This window comes from Planococcus citri, chromosome 3 (genome assembly GCF_950023065.1).
Source record: "Planococcus citri chromosome 3, ihPlaCitr1.1, whole genome shotgun sequence".
Classification (NCBI taxonomy): domain Eukaryota; kingdom Metazoa; phylum Arthropoda; class Insecta; order Hemiptera; family Pseudococcidae; genus Planococcus; species Planococcus citri.
Genome location: NC_088679.1, coordinates 55462332 through 55480932, shown reverse-complemented (window position 1 = coordinate 55480932; position 18601 = coordinate 55462332). Strand labels below are relative to the sequence as shown.

The 18601-nt window shown below is 33.1% G+C and overlaps 5 protein-coding genes across 5 annotated transcripts; 2 read left to right on the top strand and 3 right to left on the bottom strand.

The window, feature by feature from the left end:
* Positions 1-1366: 1366 nt before the first annotated feature.
* LOC135840928 (large ribosomal subunit protein eL39) lies at positions 1367-2589 on the bottom strand. Its single transcript, XM_065357688.1, has 3 exons — positions 2428-2589; positions 1812-1915; positions 1367-1521 (listed from the first exon to the last, which is right to left on the bottom strand). Exons 1-3 carry the CDS (start codon positions 2428-2430, stop codon positions 1473-1475), a joined length of 156 nt encoding a protein of 51 aa, XP_065213760.1. The 5' UTR covers positions 2431-2589; the 3' UTR covers positions 1367-1472.
* A 1161-nt stretch (positions 2590-3750) lies between these two features.
* nac (GDP-fucose transporter nac) lies at positions 3751-5592 on the bottom strand. The gene has a single exon (XM_065357686.1). It carries the CDS (start codon positions 5380-5382, stop codon positions 4417-4419), a length of 966 nt encoding a protein of 321 aa, XP_065213758.1. The 5' UTR covers positions 5383-5592; the 3' UTR covers positions 3751-4416.
* Positions 5593-5782: 190 nt separating this feature from the next.
* Positions 5783-9254, top strand: LOC135840926 (optineurin-like). The gene is made up of 15 exons (XM_065357685.1): positions 5783-6032; positions 6106-6291; positions 6362-6455; positions 6533-6663; positions 6742-6819; positions 6896-6988; positions 7081-7173; positions 7267-7452; positions 7530-7645; positions 7731-7862; positions 7958-8051; positions 8137-8310; positions 8379-8542; positions 8767-8794; positions 8863-9254. Exons 2-15 carry the CDS (start codon positions 6148-6150, stop codon positions 8971-8973), a joined length of 1638 nt encoding a protein of 545 aa, XP_065213757.1. The 5' UTR covers positions 5783-6032; positions 6106-6147; the 3' UTR covers positions 8974-9254.
* Positions 9255-9818: 564 nt separating this feature from the next.
* Positions 9819-14060, top strand: IntS4 (integrator complex subunit 4). The gene is made up of 17 exons (XM_065357684.1): positions 9819-10004; positions 10079-10231; positions 10313-10441; positions 10515-10670; positions 10738-10911; positions 10987-11126; positions 11211-11403; positions 11475-11649; positions 11716-11921; positions 11986-12108; positions 12182-12317; positions 12407-12540; positions 12606-12931; positions 12993-13157; positions 13238-13397; positions 13466-13682; positions 13755-14060. The coding sequence occupies exons 1-17, from the start codon at positions 9954-9956 to the stop codon at positions 13973-13975; spliced, it is 2859 nt and encodes a 952-aa protein (XP_065213756.1). The 5' UTR covers positions 9819-9953; the 3' UTR covers positions 13976-14060.
* A 600-nt stretch (positions 14061-14660) lies between these two features.
* IKKepsilon (I-kappaB kinase epsilon) lies at positions 14661-18337 on the bottom strand. The gene is made up of 3 exons (XM_065357683.1): positions 16433-18337; positions 16082-16357; positions 14661-16008 (listed from the first exon to the last, which is right to left on the bottom strand). Exons 1-3 carry the CDS (start codon positions 17948-17950, stop codon positions 15574-15576), a joined length of 2229 nt encoding a protein of 742 aa, XP_065213755.1. The 5' UTR covers positions 17951-18337; the 3' UTR covers positions 14661-15573.
* Between the last annotated feature and the right edge of the window lie 264 nt (positions 18338-18601).

Below are 18601 nucleotides of genomic sequence, written 5' to 3'. Positions count from 1 at the left end.
GAATTATATTGTCATTTGGTTACGATATTTTTAGTAGTCGAATACTCGAAAAAAAATCGTCATTCGAATAGTCGAATAACAAATTATTCGGTAATGCGTTGCTAAAATCGATAAGGAAAAATCAAATTCATCAAGGTGTTAGTATAAAACTCCCCCACATGCACTACATACTTGACCCATCACCAGTTTATTAATCACAAAAGGTTTTCCATAAATAACTCAATTCGTGTACTGTTTGTTGATTCTTTCAAGTGCACCACAAAATATTTCAACATTGGTTGAGCAGTAGATTTTGGCCAATTTGATCCACGTGAGATTGTTGACCGAGTAGTTGAGCACATTTCCACGTTGTGTTGAATATGTAGTCTTCACAAAACGAACATTTTCCTATGATGACGCTGATGGAATTCTTCTCAGTTCAGAAACAGGAGGAATGACGTAGACGTAAAAGGATATCATTACCAAACGTAACTTCATCAAAACGAAGAAGCGTTGATATAAAATTCCATTAGATAAAAATTAGAACATATCGAGTCGTAAACTTGACCGACAAGTGTCGATTTATAAAGTTACCTAAAAAGCTACCCAATCTGGTATAAAATATTAATCCCAGTAGGATACACGTTATCAACTTGACGAAGTGTTCAGTTGATGGCTTTTCAATACGAGGGGAAAAGTTATTTGAAAAACTCATTCGAGTGGATGAGTATGGCGAACGATTTTGAATTTTTGATACACCTACGATTTCAAGATAAATTTAGTTGGGTATTTCATTATTCATGAGAACTAACTCGATTAAAAGATACATCGTTAACAAACTAGAGAAAACTGTTTCCAGAAAGTCGAAAATGAAAACATTGATTACATAGGAATTTTAGAGCTAACATTTTAGAATATCTCACGATAATGAATCTAGAGATACTTTCAAAACGGGAAACTCTTCAAAGGAATTGAATATAAATCAACGTAACACAGGTAAAGAAAATCTCAAAAAATAGTATAAAATTCAGAAATTCTCCGGAAGTTGTTCAGAAACTTACTCGAGATAATCGCGGTTGAATTGATCAAAATGGAATATTTGTGGAAAAATCGAACGAAAATATCTTCAAGACCGGAAAAATGTCAACGTATATTCAAATTTTATAAATATCAAAATCGTAAATAAAACCACGCTAACATAGAAAATCTCTAACGAATTGTACGAAACTTTCATCGAAATTTTAAAAAGAAACGAAATCAGTACTCGTACTGCAGATAAAGGGGCCGAAGAAAAATCTAAAGAAACTCAAAACGGAAAATTCATTAAACTAGAAATAATTCCCTCTCGAAGGAACCGAAATTCCTTCGTAGGATACAATTCGAAGAATATTTTCGAAATTTTATTAATAAATCTGACAACACGTCATTAACGTAATCTATAAAATAGGCTTACAAAAGTAGAAATATAACAAAACGATCAGTTCCAATTGCGATTACAATTTCAGTTTGGTTCTCCTCCAATGACGTCTTTTGGCATTATACCTGTCACAAAGATTCTCAATTTTAGCGAGCGGCTATACTTTTTCAATATTAATATAACGGTGTCAGTGGTTAAGCCCTCCTTTTACCAGTACGTGAGAAGCGAAATGTATGATGCAATGCAATATGCATGCTAATGAAATGAGTAATGAGCGGTTGCAAGACGAATTCAACAATCGTACGTAGCTTACGTATACGTAGTCGATTAGTTACATATGTTAAGATTGAGTTTAAAATTATAACAATAGAGCCACCACCGATACACAACACAAAACACAATGAAACATCTTTACCTTATGGTATTACCGGTACGCATTCTGATCCATTGTGGAATAGGTCGATTCTGTTTCAGCTTTTTGGCGAGTTTTTGCTTAATCTTGAAAGATTTATGCGATGACTGAAATAACACAAATGAATTAATTCGCCATCTTTACTGTTATTTTCAATTTATTACGACGTAATACCTTAGCAGCAGGCACAGACGTGCCGATATGACCGTATACTACAACGGTCATCGTTAAATCGTATTTGAGCTCTCAGAGCTTTAATTAGCGTTTTTCGTTATTGAAACGAGTCCCTGGGTCAACGAAGTTTCCATAATGTGGGAATTTATCACAAATACGTGGATTTCGAACTAATAATGTACTGTACCGTACCGAGCATATACCGACGCTACTGATCGAAATGTCAGAAACTGAGCGTAAAGTATTGCAAAATTGTATGCATACACTGCATAATACTATTTTACAGTGCATTTTCGATAATATTATTCGAAAACTGTAAAACACCGAACTCAACGAAAAGTACAGTGGGAATCGACGCCGGTGACAGTGAAAATATTCACTTATTCAGAGAACTATCATCTGAATCGTTTATGATGTAATTATAAGATAAATGGATAAAACTTACCATTGCGAGTGAATAGTGAAACTTAAATAATTAAATAACTATTATTTTTATAAAATAAACGAAATAATTCCAGAAAGAAAAGAGAACATTCATATTCAACAAACACACGAGAAAAAGAACAGAGGCGGACCGCGGTGCGGTAGAAGATGAGCACATGAATTGAAAATATTCATCGATGATTTGATTTCTTCGATGACTGGAAAATCGACGAATGCGCCATCTATATTACTGAAAATTCATGTAAAAAATCAGTAATAACCGTAAATTACCAGTTATTACGCGGTTTTTCTTTTTTTTGAACCGCGAAATTTTTTTAATTTTTTTTAATTTTTAAGACAGTGAAAAAAAAGACCGCGTTTTTTGGAAAGAGCATCCCTAATAGGCTAATTCCCTACAGTCCAGGGTTGCGGAACGATACCGATACCGAAAAACCAATACCGGCAAAACCGCCTAATTTTTGAAAAAAATTGAAAAAACCGAAAACCGATACCAATAAGTTGACAAATGAAAAACCGATTTAGAAAATACCAATATAATTTCAAAATCGGTACAAAATACCGAAAACCAATACCAAAATTATTTTAAAATCTGTATTTTGGTACTCATTTTTGCATATTTCTGCAAATGAAACAATTCCAACATCAAACAAAATGAGTTTATTCATTTCAATGATCGCTTTTCTTTGTTGATTTTCCTCTCATTTCATTCTCATTTCAACTTTTATACTACTACTCTCTCAATTTCTGAATTTCAAGCCAAAGTGTTCTGTAATTAGCTTGATTTTTGGGTGATAAAATACCAATACCAAAACCGAAAACCGAAATAAAATTCACAAAAATTGGAAAAACCGATACCGAAAACCGAAATTTTGAAGTAGAAATTGATGAAAACCGAAAAACCAATACTGTTTTAGCCACCACATTTGAAATACCAATACCACATACCGATACCATTTTGTTTTATTGTTCTGCAACCCTGCTACAGTCTACAACTAAAATTTTTGAGGTAAGTATTCATCTTTATTACTTACGTAAAAAACCAGTAACAAACAACATCCAAACTCCGTTTTTACTTTTTAAGCAGAATCTGCCAAAAAATCTACTGATCAGAATTATTGAACAAAGCCCTTGCTGAACATCATTATGCGCTTTCAAAAATTTTTTCGCCATTCCATTCTATTTCTAATTTTCTAATTTCTATGATTCTACGCTTTCTATTTCCTCCTCATTTTCAATTTATATATTTTTGTCTCTTCTTGTCCGATGTCGGCGGTGTCCATATGATATGATAATTTCTTTTTTTTAATTTTAGACATGAGTCAAATAATTCAACCAACTATATATTTTCGATAGAAGTTCTTTTATTCAAGTAAAAATTAAACACGATGAGTATGTAATTCTGAATGAACGAAATAAGGAAAAAACAAGTAAGTATTTAATCAATGTAGAAGACAGAAGTACACTTTCAATAATTCAAAATTCTCAACATGATGAAATTCTTTGAAAAGAAAACAGAACATTGAGTGGATCAACTAAGCAAAAAGAAAAACGTTAAAGTAAGAATCACAGTAGGCAAGTAAAATTGTTCAACATAACTCAAGGTAACGCAGAAATGCGTAAGTTACAATAAATTACTAATAAAAAAAAAAAAACATGTTCAACATATTTCAACTCTAAATTGAAATTTGAGGGGAAAAAAATAAAGATACAACAAACAAAGCAAATATTTTTTAAAAAACTTGAAAAAATAATAATGAATGCATTTATGCGTTCCATTATCCTGCGTGAAATTACAAATTACATCATAAGTAGAATAGAATGGTGGAAGGTAATTGCACAACTAGGAAAATTTTTCTTCGATTTCTGAAGACAAGACACTTCAAAAAAATTGTTCACGTAGGTACTCCAACATGAAGAAATGACACACAACCCATAATTTACTCATTTGTGCAATATTATCTTCTACAAATTCGTATTATAAGTATTCGTATTATTTAAATTGTTGAAACGAAGCTTTTCTATCCAATTCTTTTTGTTTTACTCTAGTATAACAAGCACTTCCCAGCAATACGATCCAATTAGATAACCACCACAGCCATGGTTTAGTTTCGGTATAATAATACGAAGCTATGATTGTTTGAACGCATGCTTTGGCAGTACCAGAAATGTTGTGGGTTAGAGGTGAAGTGACTTTGATTTGTAAAGTTGTAGCGTAACCTATACATAAACCGCAAAGCCCACTACTGAACATTAATGTCCAGAAGTAAAAACTAGTTATCTGCCTGTAATTATAAATGACTGGGATTTCATTACAAAATATAATCAAAGGTAAAAAAAGAAAGCAAGAATAAATATTATTATAGTAAGATAATAACCAAATCGTAGAATCAATACGTGGTAAAACTTCCTTAACTTTAATAGCATAATAAGCTACAGAAAGAGATCCTAGAATTCCATATATTGTCCCAAGAAGAGAGAATGTTCCTATAAAATGCTCTTGATCAACTCCTAACCAAAATCCGAAAACGATTAATAAACAACAGAAACAAGTTTTCATCGAAGTTGTTTCACCTAAGACTAAGTACGTCAACATTACATTGAAGACTGTAGTTAGAGATCTACCAATGTAATAAAATGATACGTCGACGTGTTTTAAGCATAAATTATTAAAGATGATCATACTAGCGAAGATTATTGATAGAGGGAAAACTGCTTTGATAATCTTGATGTCGAATGCCGATGACTCTAGTTTCTCTCTTCGGATAAGATTATAAGCGCCATAGTATAGAACTGAAACTAGACACTGGAACCATGTAATGAATAAAGGAGCATCGAACTGAACCATGTTGCTGCTGAGGAGTACTTTGTTCACGAACACTGTGGTGATTGAAACCACCCAGTAGAATGTGACAGCTCCGGCGATTTTCCATACTTGGCCAGAGAATTTCAGCTTCATCTTTTCAAAAGGAAACGTACCGGTGAAGTTTTTAGCAATGAATGTATATGAAACTACATTCTACGGCGCACGTTCAACATGACACGTAAGTTATTTCATAATTATTACTATTAATTAATTATTAATTGATTGAAAATAATCGCAAATTATGATCTGAAAACTCGGATAAGTCGGATTTCTTATCAACGTTTGAATTTTCTCCAGCAAAAAAAATAAATAAATAAACTCAAAAATTTTCAGAGAAATTTCGAAAAATGAATTACGACTTCAACACTTTATTGCGCACGTTTCATTCACCTTAAAGATGTTTTTGCAAATTTCAAAATTTCCTTATCAGTAAAATTTCACAGAATTTTGAATGAGTCACAAATTCAAAGTTACGGTGTTTCAAAAATATTTTCTTTGTACTCTTATCAATATATATAAATTTTGTCTAAAACTTTCACGGAAAATTCTATAATTGAAGTATTAAATATTATTTCCCTTTATTAGAGATAGTTTTTACTAAGAAACAGGATATGTTTCATTGCCTTGCATTGAGTGTTAGTCCTGTCATTGAGCTTTCAATATTTGGTTAACTTTCATCCTACTTACTTTCATAAATTTCCAACTTATTAGCCTGTAGTATATGCGAATAATTATAATTAAAGGTAAGCAGATAAAGTAATACATCGTTAGATATTTAGCTACTCTTTCATTTTTAATCATATTTTCATTTCGTAGGTGTGTACATCTGAATGCTTCTTACCTGTTATCCAGTCTGAGATGGAACCAGATGATAAATCTCAATCGTTAGAGAATAGTCCTTCATTCGTGATTATTCAGAAGATGACTGCCGATAATCAAAAACAAATCGAACTGAATGATAGTTTGCTTAAAAATACTTCATTCACCGCTTTAATGGAGAAAGTAAGTTGATTCAGGGTTCATCGTTCGGTATTTCGATCCCACCTTGACATGACTTTCTTTTTGATTGAAGTTCAACGCTGATAATATTACTAAAAACCACCCTTTGGCTGAAGATATTGAAAATACAGTTCAAGAATTGTTAAAAGAAAATGTGAAATTGAAAGGTAAATGTAACGTCTCTTGACATTTAACATTTCTTGAAGAGTATCGGCCTAAATCACTGAGATTTTTTTTCAAACAGAAACTCTTCTTCAAAATAATGTTGCTATGAAAGAACAATTTTCTACGCTGGAAAAATGGCATAATGAAGTTTTCGATCTTCAACGAACTCACAAGAAAAAATTTGAAGAAACGAAAGAGTTGATTTATAACGTGAGTATACCCTTTCATTTTTGTAATCATTAACTCTTCAGCATTGAGCTATAATGATACCTTATTTTCTGTCAACAGTTGAGAGCTGAAAATAAAGAATTGAAGAAACCTATTCAGGAATATTTGAGAAATCATGAAAATAAAGAAGTTGTCGATGTAAATTTTCTGAATATCATGATTTTTAAATATTTTTGAAACTATTTATTCGATGATTAATTATTTTCCATTTCAGTTGAAAATGGAAAGAGAAAATTTACGTCAACAATTACAAGAAAGTGAACAACATTGCATATCGTTAAAAACTCAATTGACCAACGTAGCACGAGTACGTTTAATTTCTATTGTTATTGCATTACGATAACATTGTTAATTATGCACGTATGTAAACTACTTTACCCTGTAAATTACAATTTACAGTTGCCTGCTGAAAATCAAATATTAAAGGAGAAGTTACAAATAACACAACAGAAATTATTGAAATTGGAGCAGCATTACAGCATGAATGCTAGGGTAAATAATAACGTATATTATCGAACCTAGATTCGTCTAAAATTTAACGCAAAGCTCTGAATCGCTTGCTCACTAATTGAAATTTTCTTTCAGTCTGAGAAGGAACAAGAGCTCATTCAAGTTATCGGAGATCTCACCAGACAACTAGAAAATTCGGAACGCTCTCGACGGAAACTGGTTTCTGATTTGGATCGCTTAAGTGCTCAAGAACAAAAATTACAAAGAATATTGCCATCTGGAGAATCAAAAAATATTACCGATTATTGTTACTGGAATGCGGTACGATGAAATTGTTTAGCCTAATAGAGAATTGGAGTTGATCGATGATTTCATTCTTTGCTGTTGATTTTCTACAGATATTTCCCACGGCTGTTATTTCTGCTCCTTTTGAAGCTCAGTTAGTTGAAAATATGAAACGTTTTGAAGAATTATTGAATAAATATGAAAACCTTTCGACGGACCTTGTAGACAAGTAAATAAATTGTTATCTGAGAAATCGGCAGAGCTTTATAAAACGTCTTCATTCGTTAATGTTATTTTGTAATTTTTTTTTCTAGCAAGGAGACGAGTTCGAGTTGGGTAAATTTAAATAAAAATGAGCACGATGCAAGTATTGATTCGCTTAAATTAGAAGTAGCCGAGCTTCGTAAATTATTGATGCAAGAGCAGAGACTCAACATTAGTCGAAAGTAAATTTCATTGTTATTTATGCATATTTTATTCATGGTTCGTGTTGTAATGTGCAATTATTTATGCTTTGTCTTTTTGCTATAATCTTTTTCAGAGAAATATTGGAAAATGCTCAATTAAAATTTAAACAGTTATATAAACAATGTATGGCTATTCTGAAAGAACATGACACCAAAATGAAAGCAATGGTAAGCACTAAACCGTAATGAATCTAATAGGTAGCGTCTATCAATCTGCATTTATCGTTTTCATATTATTATCTGACGATTTCAGGAAATTGAAATTGTTAAAAGTAAAGAAAAATTGAAAGATTTTGAAGTCTTGAAATACGCAGTTAATGATAAAGACAATAAGATTACTCAATTAGAAAATGAATGTGCCTTCCTCAAGAAAAAAATCGAAGAAGCTGAAAGAAAAAATGAAGATTTATATATATTACAGAGTCAGGTATAAAAGAAAATTTGTAGTCATTTTTTGCATGTCGAAGGACAATTTCAAATTGATATTGTTTGCAGATGAAAGTATACGAAGAAGATTTCCTTACTGAGAGAGAAGCTCGTGAAGCGTTGGCTAATGAAAAAGACATGCTGCAGCATAATATCAGTCGTTTGCAGCAAAAAAATAAAGAACTTTTAAGAGAGCTGAAAATATCGCAAGATGGAAAGGGGCACAAATCCAGGTATCTACCGAAATTATTTTCTTGCTGAATGATGACAAAGTTTTTCGAATGAATATCTAGGCCTGTTTAAAGCTTTTAAAAATTGAGGTGTAATAACTTGCTTTCGATCTTTTGAAAGGAAAAAGCAAACGTTCAAAGTATTTCATTTATTTTAATCTGCTTTACAGTTGTTGTAATACGTGATTCAATTATGATACCATTTCTTTTCTCTTTATTTTTTTCAGAAATAATAAAGACTTATGTGAAGAAACGGTGAGTATCTGTGTAATAGAAATCCATTTGATGGAAAATGTGTTTATTAATTTGTTATTTCATTTCAGCACCAAACAAAAAAGAAATTCGCCTGCTTCAATGAAACTTGTAGTGAATCGTTTCTTTCTGAAGAAGAATTACAAGAACATGTTTACTCGTGTTTGAACTTAAAAGACTGAAAATAATACCACTTTTTCGATAGTTAGCTTTTTAAAATTATGTGTTTTAACGATTGAATGTTATGATTTTGTATCTTTAATTCATGAAGCAATTTACTACAATTACCAATGAAAAACTATTACTATTCTTGAATCCGCGTATTTTTATTTTTTATTTTATCCTAATTTAAACGATTGACTCAAATTAAAGTATTTTAGTTAAAGTCTTTAATTGTGTTATTATTTGTAATTTTAATTAAGCTTATTAGACACTCGTTGTTTTTAAAAGTTGACATGTTTTGTTACTTTTATGAAAAATATATTCTTTCAACTTTTATCTGACTGTACTAATTTATTGCAAGGTTCCTTAAATGAAGATTGTTTTTTGCAAGATTGCTCTTTCTGCCTTTGAAGATAGACCTTTTCAATTTGACTTCGTATTCAGGATTTTGAGGATTTGAAGGTGACATGATTCTCAATTTGATGAATTTGGAAATCTACTTTTTCCATTTTAGGATTTTTCAAAGTGATATTCAATTTCTTGCGTTATATCTGAAGATCTAACCCACTCTGCTGAGCTCATTCCCTTAGAGGTTGGACGAATCTTTAGCTCAGTACATACTTTTGCTTGAAGTTTGAACCATTACATTGCATTACTCCCTCTCTCACATTTATTATCCTGAGATTTTACTTCACAATATACGCTTTGCAGTTGAGTTTCAATTGAGTCTTGACACTCTTGACTCTCAAGTCTCATCTCAGTAATAATTCAAGCTCAACGTTCAAAAATTAATCTATCTCATTTTTCGCTTCTGAAATTGGCAACACTAACATGCAACACTGCGTGTTTTTTATTTTTTTATCAATTTTGAGCTTACGCCGAATTGCGGTGTTTGTTTTTCAATTTTGTGAGTTTTCTTTTTCAAATTCTTAGAAAATTTGCGATGAAATGATGCAATAATAATTATCAATTGAAATTGTAACTTTTTATTCGACTCATAATGGCAGCATTACTGAAGAAACGTGCTTTGGCCGAGTACACTCAAGTTATTGTAAGTATCAGAATCTCAATTTGTTCGTCCCTCAACTTATATATCCTTCAAACCATTCAATTTTTCTCTTACAGGAAGAGCCACAAGTGAAGAAATACAAATGTGTATTGAAGCCTTCAAGCAGTAGCAGTACAGCTTTTGCGTTCATTTCATTATTGGAAACGAAAAATACGAGCCATGACGTACTCCAAGTTCTACTTCGAATGTCCGAAGCTCCTAATTTCCACGTATGTTGAGTAATTGAAATTTGAATACACAGTTAGTTTCCATTCTCTGCGGTTTTAAATTCGAATTTTCTTTCAAAACAGGAAGAAGAGGTTCCTGAAGCTATTAGAAAATTGAGCGATCACTTTCGCGATGAAAAAGATTCGGCCGTTCGAGTTATTATACTATCAATTTTCGCTGATATGGGATTACTTCGCGATATCAGTTCACAAGTGAGGAATAATCGGTTCGAAATACGCTGAATAAAGACATTTTTACAACATATGTACCGTATTTCGGTTTCAGATTATACAAAATATCATCGAAGAAACTCTGATTTTATTGAAACACGAAACATCTCATCAAGTATTGAGCCAAGGATTGTCAACATTATTGCGTTTAGCGAAGAAGCAACCGTATAATCACACGTTACATCTGAAATTAATACAGCAGGCGAAAGATGTAAACTCACTTCGATTGATCATAAAAAAATAATCTTGGATTTTAAATAATTGTAAATTTTTTGCAGCTTTTGACTGATACCAGTCCTTCGGTGAAATGCAGATGTTTCGATATATTCGGCGAATTGTTGCCTATCAATGTCTTACAAGATACCACATTACAAAATCAAATTTTAAAATTATTGGGAGATTATATTCATAATGAAGATGCTAGAACCAGAAGCCGTTCGTTTCAGAATATGGTCAGTTGATTACTCGCTTGTCATTTGGTTCATTTTCGAATCAAATTAATGAGATATTGTTATAATTTGTTTCAGTTGACGCTTCATAATAGAGGTTTGAAGTTAGACCCATCTATTTATTCTGAAGTTTGCGTAGCTTTGAAGGATGATTACGAAAATGTTCGAGTTGTGGCATTAAAGTTGATATGGACCCTTGGAGTTACTTACCCTGAGAAGTTCGTTTCATCTTCAAACTTACAATTATAACCTAAAACTAGTTCTGGACATAGTGTATAAATAATTTTTCACTTATGTTTCAGTATCGTGAAGTCATCGAATAGCGACGAAGAAATTCGTCTAATCGACGACGCTTTCGGTAACATTTCCAACTGCATTACTGACCTTTCGATGCGCGTTCGTACTGAAGCTGCACAGTTGCTAGGAACAATGACGCAAGTTAGCTTACCTGTTTTACTTCAAACGTTGGATAAACGATTGATGGCGGATATGAGAGTAAGACAAATCATCGAACGATTGAGTTTAGGTATAATGAAAACAAAATTGTAATATGCGCTTTTTTACAGAAAAAGAAATCGGCTCATGAACGAGCTATTGAAAGTGTCACCGGAGGTACTTGGGTAAGAGGAAAAGGCTATACTCAAGATAAAGCTAAAGAACAATTGGACGAAGACGAAGTTAATATTATGAAATCTGGTGCATTTGGCGCTTTCGTACATGGCTTAGAAGATGAATTTCTTGGTAAAGTAAATGAAACACATTTCTTCTCTGATTGAAGTATTTTATCGATGATAATTTGTTGAGCAGAAGTTCGAAGTGCATCGATTGATTCGATATGCTCATTAGCGGTACATCAGCCTAATTATGCAGTCGTAGCTTTGGACTTTTTAGTGGACATGTTCAATGACGATATCCAAGAAGTACGATTGAAAGCTATTGACAGTTTATGCAAAATGTCGAATCATATTGAATTTCGAGAAGACCAACTGGAAATAATTTTGGGTTTATTAGAGGCAAGTGTTTCAGTTCTTAGAAAATATGTTGAGTTTCGTGTAATTTTCATGTGTTCTGTTTTAGGATTCATCAATGGATGTTCGCGAAGGATTACAGAGAATTTTAGCGTCGTGTCATTTTGTGACCAAAGATTGTTTACAGATGTGCGTTAGTACTTTATTGGACAGTTTGAAGAAATATCCTCAAGTATGACGTTTAAAATATTTCTGATAATTTGTACTGTTCGAGTTTTTTCATATTTAATTTGTTCCTATCATAGGACCGTAAATCTATTTGGAACTGTTTTCATAAAATGGGATCGTTGCATGCCACTTTGGCTTTACCTTTGGTACCAGAACTGCTCGCTATTCATCCGTTCTTCGATACTCCAGAGCCAAATGTTGACGATCCAGCATGTAAGGAATATCTAATCTTCTCTTAAATTGCTAATCGTTTTAGTAAAATGATTGAAAAATTTTTAAAAATTATATGGGAAATATTTTAGATGTCAGTATTTTGCTGTTAATTTTCAACGCTGCTCAACACTGCAGCACTATTATTCAGTTATTGGAAGAAAAAACGATCAAACATTATAGCTACATTCGAGACACAATGCCCCACTTGGTTCCTTACTTGCCAGTGAGTATTAATTCTTTTATTTTTTCCCATGTCTTTTCATCAATAACACCAATTTTGCTTAACAGCTCAGCAGTACTTTAACTTCAGTGGAATTGAAGACGGTCCCAACAGCTACAGCCAAATTTCTCGAAACAATGCTGAAAAGAATAGAACACGCTGAAAATTCTCGAGTGTTGATTAGCCTACTCGAAGTAGCGGAGAAAGATTTACTACGACTATCAAAAATTGACACCGAAGTCGCTGGTACTGCTAGATTCAATTCTTTATACGTCAGCAGTCAGTTACTCTTCTCTAGAATCATCAAGAATAAGCTGTGGTGCACTCCTGTTCCGCTGGAACAACAAAAACTTGGAAAAAAAGCAATCGGCAAATGTCTAAAAAACGCCATCAAGTTAGTTAATTCGATTAAATTTCTGTTTGAATAGAATTTTAGTTAATTTATGATTCCGTAGGATGCAGCATTTATTCGTGGGATTAACTAAAAGCGATTTGGCTGCGGTCAAGCAGTTTAAACTGAAAGCATTGGCATTATTATTGGTATACATCGTGAAAGCTACCAATCAGTCTGCGAGAGCCTTATGTCACCAGTTTCTCTCTCAAGTCGATGAAATAAACAAGTATTTATTCTCTTTTAACAAATTTCTACGATGTATTTTAACGAATATTCAATTATTTTGATACGTAACGTTTTGAACAGATATTTAATCGAAGAAGACGTTACTCCCGAACCTTTTACAAACGCTGTGGTGAAAGAATTATCAATGTTGGAAGAAGCTAAACCCGGTTCAGTATCCAAAGTTTTGGTACCATATTTAGAAAATTCAAAACCCACGTCACCTCCTAAACTTAACATGAATGTAAGCTTTCTCAGAAATCCAACTCTAAAATTTTGACTTGTTTAATAAACGTTTGATTTTTATCGCAGATCAAAATGTGCAACGCTGTAATAAATTCCCCTGCTGGAGGACCTGACACTACGTATAAATTCACCGCTGGATTAGTCATGTCGATACCATTGGACGCTGAAATATCGCATTTACACTCCACCAAACCTTTACGTTTAAGGTTAAAGTATCCAGATCAACAAACCCATCTTATTGTACCCAGAGTTGATCATCTTAGACCAAATCAGTTCTATTCTGGTAATATTTCTTAACGATTCGGGTATTGTTTTTAAATTTCTTCGATATTAATTTGGTTTTATTTTACTTCAGATAAGAATCACATGTATAGATTGGTTACAACTGCTTTGATATCGCATCAAGTGTGGTCAGAAGCGTGTTTTGTCGAACTTAGCCTGGTTTTAGATTTAACTGATACAGAAGGAGGAGCATTTAATCATTCATTGCATCCTGTGAATCATTTGTGCGTTATCAATTTATGTAAACCTGTGCAATTGCACGTTCTACCCAAATCTGTTAAACGTGGAATTTAATATGTATGTATACGTGTAATGGGTATGCATAAGATGTAATATATTCTCAATTGTAAAAATTTTAGTATAAAATTTGAGATCAGAATTGCTCTATTTTCATTTTTTAAACCAGAATCAGTTCCCAGTGAAGTCATTTTTGGCAGTAGGTATTGTAAGCGATTTGAATTTGCCGGAGATGAGCTAACATTCGCTGGAGGCTCCAGATTAGCCTGAAAATGGGAGCAATCGATTTGGGCGTTGACTTCAAGAGGTGGACGAAGTTTTGTAAAATTTGTTTCAAAATTAACAATTTTGGAATTTTTCAAAATTTGAGATTCTTCAACTCGTTATCTTGGATTTGCAATTCAAGTTTTTTACGTTTTCTCGAGCAATTTGAAATTGCTGGAGAAAGTCCAACTTTTGCTACAGACTCCAGATTGGTCAGAAAATTATGGCAATGCATTCGGGAAGTAGGCTTTAGTTTATCTATCAAGTTTCAGATTTTTATATATCATGTTTACTCATTTTTGTAAAACATTAATAAACTATTCAGTTCAGTTATAACTGACGTCTTCAGCTGAAAATATTTTGTTTCTGTGGTCTGGGTGACATGTTTTTCAAGTGAGCCAAATTTTAGCTCGATCGGAGCTCACGGGTTGTAAAAAGATTCCCGTGTAAATCAAATACAAAAAAGCGAATTACAAAATAATAGGAAATAATATAAAATGTAATTTCATAAGATAGGTACATTTATAGCATCCTTAATGGTATTTGGAAATATAAAAATATCACAATACTAATTCCCCTTATTCACATACATAGCTGTATGTAACTAGGGAGTATATTTTAACAAACACTAGTCGTAAAAACTTGGACAATAACGATATCATACAACTCAACAATTCATGGTAGTTGAATTTTCCATTAGCTCAGCCAAACAAACATAACATACGTAAGTACTCTATCAGTGGAAATTTGATACGAAATTCTGAGAAATTGGAATACGACGAACAATATACCACAACTATAAGATAAATTTGTTCATAATTTTAAGATGAAAAAAAAAGCAATGAGATTCTTCGAAACATGAACTAGACTTGAATTACTTGCGAGTTTAAGAATACATATCTGTAACCAGATTTGAAAATGTGCTCTTATCTTGAAAACGAATATTGTAAATAAATAAACATAAGGAAAATTCAACCACAAATAAGAGCAAAAACTAAACAAGTCATACGACATTCGAATACATGCAATAAAGATAATGAATATTTTTCATAATACATATACGTACACGCAAAATCATCACTGATAATAAAACAATTATTTGAATAGAATCGAGAAAAAATACATAAAACTGTTTTGATATTTCATCAATGAAATATTAAATCAAAAAAACTAAGATAAACATTAATATAGAAAACACAAATTGAGATCACAGTTTTCAGTTACGAAAAATACAAGGTGATATAGATAAAATAAACCGTAAAGGAAAGGCAAATTTCAAAATGGAATATTTCGGCGAAGGGATAGACAGAATAGGAACAAGCTGGAAAATACACAAATGGAGTCAATAAATGAATATTGAATAGGTTTGTCAACAAGACTCATAACATCGATTATTTTTCTTTAACGATATCTTTCTCATCGTTCAATCCGTTGGCAAGGTTTTGAAGTTGGCTGACGAGTTTGCTATTCTCTCGTAACACTGTTTCCATTTCTTCTCCAGTTATTTTAATATCATTTAGAATCGTACGATGCTTTTTAGTTTCTTGCGCCTTTACTCTACCGCCGTGTTTTGAATTGGCTGAACAAATTATTCTCGAAATATTACTCAAACCTTCGTGAAAACTGATATCGTTCTTGTTGAGTTTTAACACAAAATCATCCAGACGGATTTCGTAACTATCGATATCCCTGTCTAAAATTTGAGCTTGAAGATAAACCGTTTGCGCCATTTTGTACCAATCTGCTAAACATTCTGCTAATTGTATCACCATTGGTTGAACTTCGGTTTCAAGTAGAGTTTTCACACGTTGACCGGTTTCTTTGATCTGAAAATTGAAATTAAATTTTCAACAATGTGTTCGAAAATGAAAGGAAAGATTTACTGACACGTATATGTACCTTGATTCTTTCCAATACATGGAACTGCTCATCGTTGTAAGTTAAGCTACGTGTTGCTCGATCTCTTAACAAATGCTGCCACGATTCACGTAACCGTTCCACCAAAGTCTGGGCTCTAGCTGGAGCTCGAGCTTGATGAGGACATGTCACCGATTTTGTTCCAATCTCCCATTCGTCTCGTAAGAGTGTTTTTTCCGTTACATAGCGATGATATAAATGTTGCACAGCCAGAGATACATCTTTCGTGAAATCTTTTTGCAAAATATCCAAATCACCCTGTAAACAAAGACCAGTAATTTAGCATTTCAATACCATACATCAAAATAATAAATTTACAATTGAAAAGCTTACCTTAGAATCGTTACTGGATATTGTATTTTTAACACCGATGAGACTGTGAACACTCTTTTGACCTCTTAGAACACAGTCAACCAATTTATCAACGTATTTGATCAAGTCTTTGGTATGAGTACATCGAGTCGTCAATCTACTAAGCTCTTTAGTGATCACTTTAGTCAATATGTAAACGCTATCATGGGTCAATTTACTACTCCGTGATAATTTCTCGATTCTTCTCCTACAAACGTGGCCCACACTGCAAGCGGTTTTCGCCAAACTCGCGTCATTTTCAACCGATACTAAATTCGGAAACGAAGGAAATTTAGGTATATCGCCTTCGCTTTGCAGAGTAACGTTGTTATTCTCTTTACTGAATAAAAACACCGGGTTATTGATATCGGTAATGGGATAATTTGTAGAACACATGGCACTGTTGAGCTCATCGATTAGATGAGATTCTTTTAATAGTAATATTTGACTATCACTTGGCACGTCCGTTTGTTCGTTGATTAATTTCTGTAATAAGTCGTATTTCTCGCTAGGATGAATATATATTCTGATACTTTGAACTTTGTTTATATAGAATACGTGGACGACCTTACGCAATAAAGTACTAGTTACTTCGGTGAAGAATTTATCGAAAGACCATATCTGCTGAGAATCGACTTCTAAAATTCCAGCTAGAATAGGAGTGATGAGTTTCTTCAGACCGGCGCTAAGCTGGCACGTTTTTGGTAACTCGCGACACCATTCGATCGGACCATTTTCAGAAGACTGACTGCCAGATATCACACCGGATGCCTTCTTGGTTGTAATGTAGTACATAGTTTCTTTATTCTTTCTACCGCCGTAAGGTCGAAATGGTAGATTGCCAGTTGCAACGTGGTACAAGGTAACTCCTATAGACCACAAATCAACCGTTGCACCGAACGTTTTTCCCACAGGTTTTCTCAAAACGGCTCTTTCGTACATATCTGGATGTAAGTATTCTTCGGTACCGTATAGCGACATGAATTGTTGATCTTCTTCTAACTCTCGCGCAGCTCCGAAATCCGTCAGCTTGTAAATGGTACGCCCATCGTCGCAAATGAATTTCATGATATTACCTGGCTTCAAATCTCTGTGTACTAAATTGTTATCCCTCAAGTGTTTCATGCCAGCGCTCAAGTGTTCTAACACTAGCAGAAATTCTTCTTCTTGTAGACCGTATGTGTTTTCTGGATCGTCCAAGATATTGAATAAGCTACCACCAGTGCAAAGCTCCATAACGATCACTTTACCTCTGCCTTCTTGTTCTTCTTCGATAGCTAATAATTTAACGATATTCTCATGCTTGACTTTCTTGAGTACTTCGAATTCTCTCATTTGCACATCGTGAGGTCTCATATGACTTAATTGATTGAATGTTTTCACGGCCACGGGTTCGCCATTGTTTTTATTAACACCTTGGAAAACCGCTCCGGTGGCTCCTTTACCCAAAACACTAGTCGTACACCAAACATAATTCGCTGAGCCACGTAAAAACGACATTACTAATTGAAAATACTACAAATTGAAACGAAAAATATGTAAAAAAAATTGGCAACGTAGTGTTTTTGTGTTGTAGCCACTTTCTCTGGTTTCTACAATTATTTGTTGACGAACTGTAACGAATTAGTTATGCTCAGTCACAAGAGGATCACATACACATCAGTATTCGCGATGACATTTTCAATAAAAGTTCGTCATTTTGACAACTGATCGCGAAAGACAAAAACGGATACTATTAATAAACATTAATCTCGAGATATTTCTAATCAATTTCATAACATAAACGCTTGAACAATTACTATTATTACTGCATTTTCCTTTTTTCCATCGCGATTACGAGGACGTATCAAATCAAATCAACACAAAAATAAACGTAATGAAACCGATTCTTATCTTTCTTTCTCTATGACAGATTAGGTGATGCTAAATTCACAAGGAACTGCTACGTAGGGCATTATAACAGGGGAATGGTGGACCGCCATATTTCTTCAAAAGGTATTTTTTATGACGATTTTTTATAACTCGAAAACTATGACATTTAGAAAAATTTTATAAGAGTCCTTTGTTGTAGAAAATGAAAAAATTTGACCAATTTTACAGAAATCTTGAAATTTCAAGCAGTAGAACTTGAGATATTTATAAAATGAAAAA

Excerpts from the sequence above, each read along its gene's own strand:
- IKKepsilon (XM_065357683.1), bottom strand. The coding sequence starts at position 17,950 with ATGTCGTTTTTACGTGGCTCAGCGAATTATGTTTGGTGTACGACTAGT. Across the intron at positions 16,358-16,432 it reads TATCCAGTAACGATTCTAAG|GGTGATTTGGATATTTTGCA; the intron begins GTAAGCTTTTCA and ends CTTTGTTTACAG. Across the intron at positions 16,009-16,081 it reads ATGTATTGGAAAGAATCAAG|ATCAAAGAAACCGGTCAACG; the intron begins GTACATATACGT and ends TTCAATTTTCAG.
- nac (XM_065357686.1), bottom strand. The coding sequence starts at position 5,382 with ATGAAGCTGAAATTCTCTGGCCAAGTATGGAAAATCGCCGGAGCTGTC.
- LOC135840926 (XM_065357685.1), top strand. The coding sequence starts at position 6,148 with ATGGAACCAGATGATAAATCTCAATCGTTAGAGAATAGTCCTTCATTC. Across the intron at positions 6,989-7,080 it reads AATTGACCAACGTAGCACGA|TTGCCTGCTGAAAATCAAAT; the intron begins GTACGTTTAATT and ends TACAATTTACAG. Across the intron at positions 8,052-8,136 it reads ACACCAAAATGAAAGCAATG|GAAATTGAAATTGTTAAAAG; the intron begins GTAAGCACTAAA and ends TGACGATTTCAG.
- LOC135840928 (XM_065357688.1), bottom strand. Across the intron at positions 1,522-1,811 it reads CGTACCGGTAATACCATAAG|GTATAATGCCAAAAGACGTC; the intron begins GTAAAGATGTTT and ends TCTTTGTGACAG.
- IntS4 (XM_065357684.1), top strand. The coding sequence starts at position 9,954 with ATGGCAGCATTACTGAAGAAACGTGCTTTGGCCGAGTACACTCAAGTT. Across the intron at positions 11,404-11,474 it reads GATTGATGGCGGATATGAGA|AAAAAGAAATCGGCTCATGA; the intron begins GTAAGACAAATC and ends GCTTTTTTACAG. Across the intron at positions 13,398-13,465 it reads CTCCTAAACTTAACATGAAT|ATCAAAATGTGCAACGCTGT; the intron begins GTAAGCTTTCTC and ends TTTTTATCGCAG.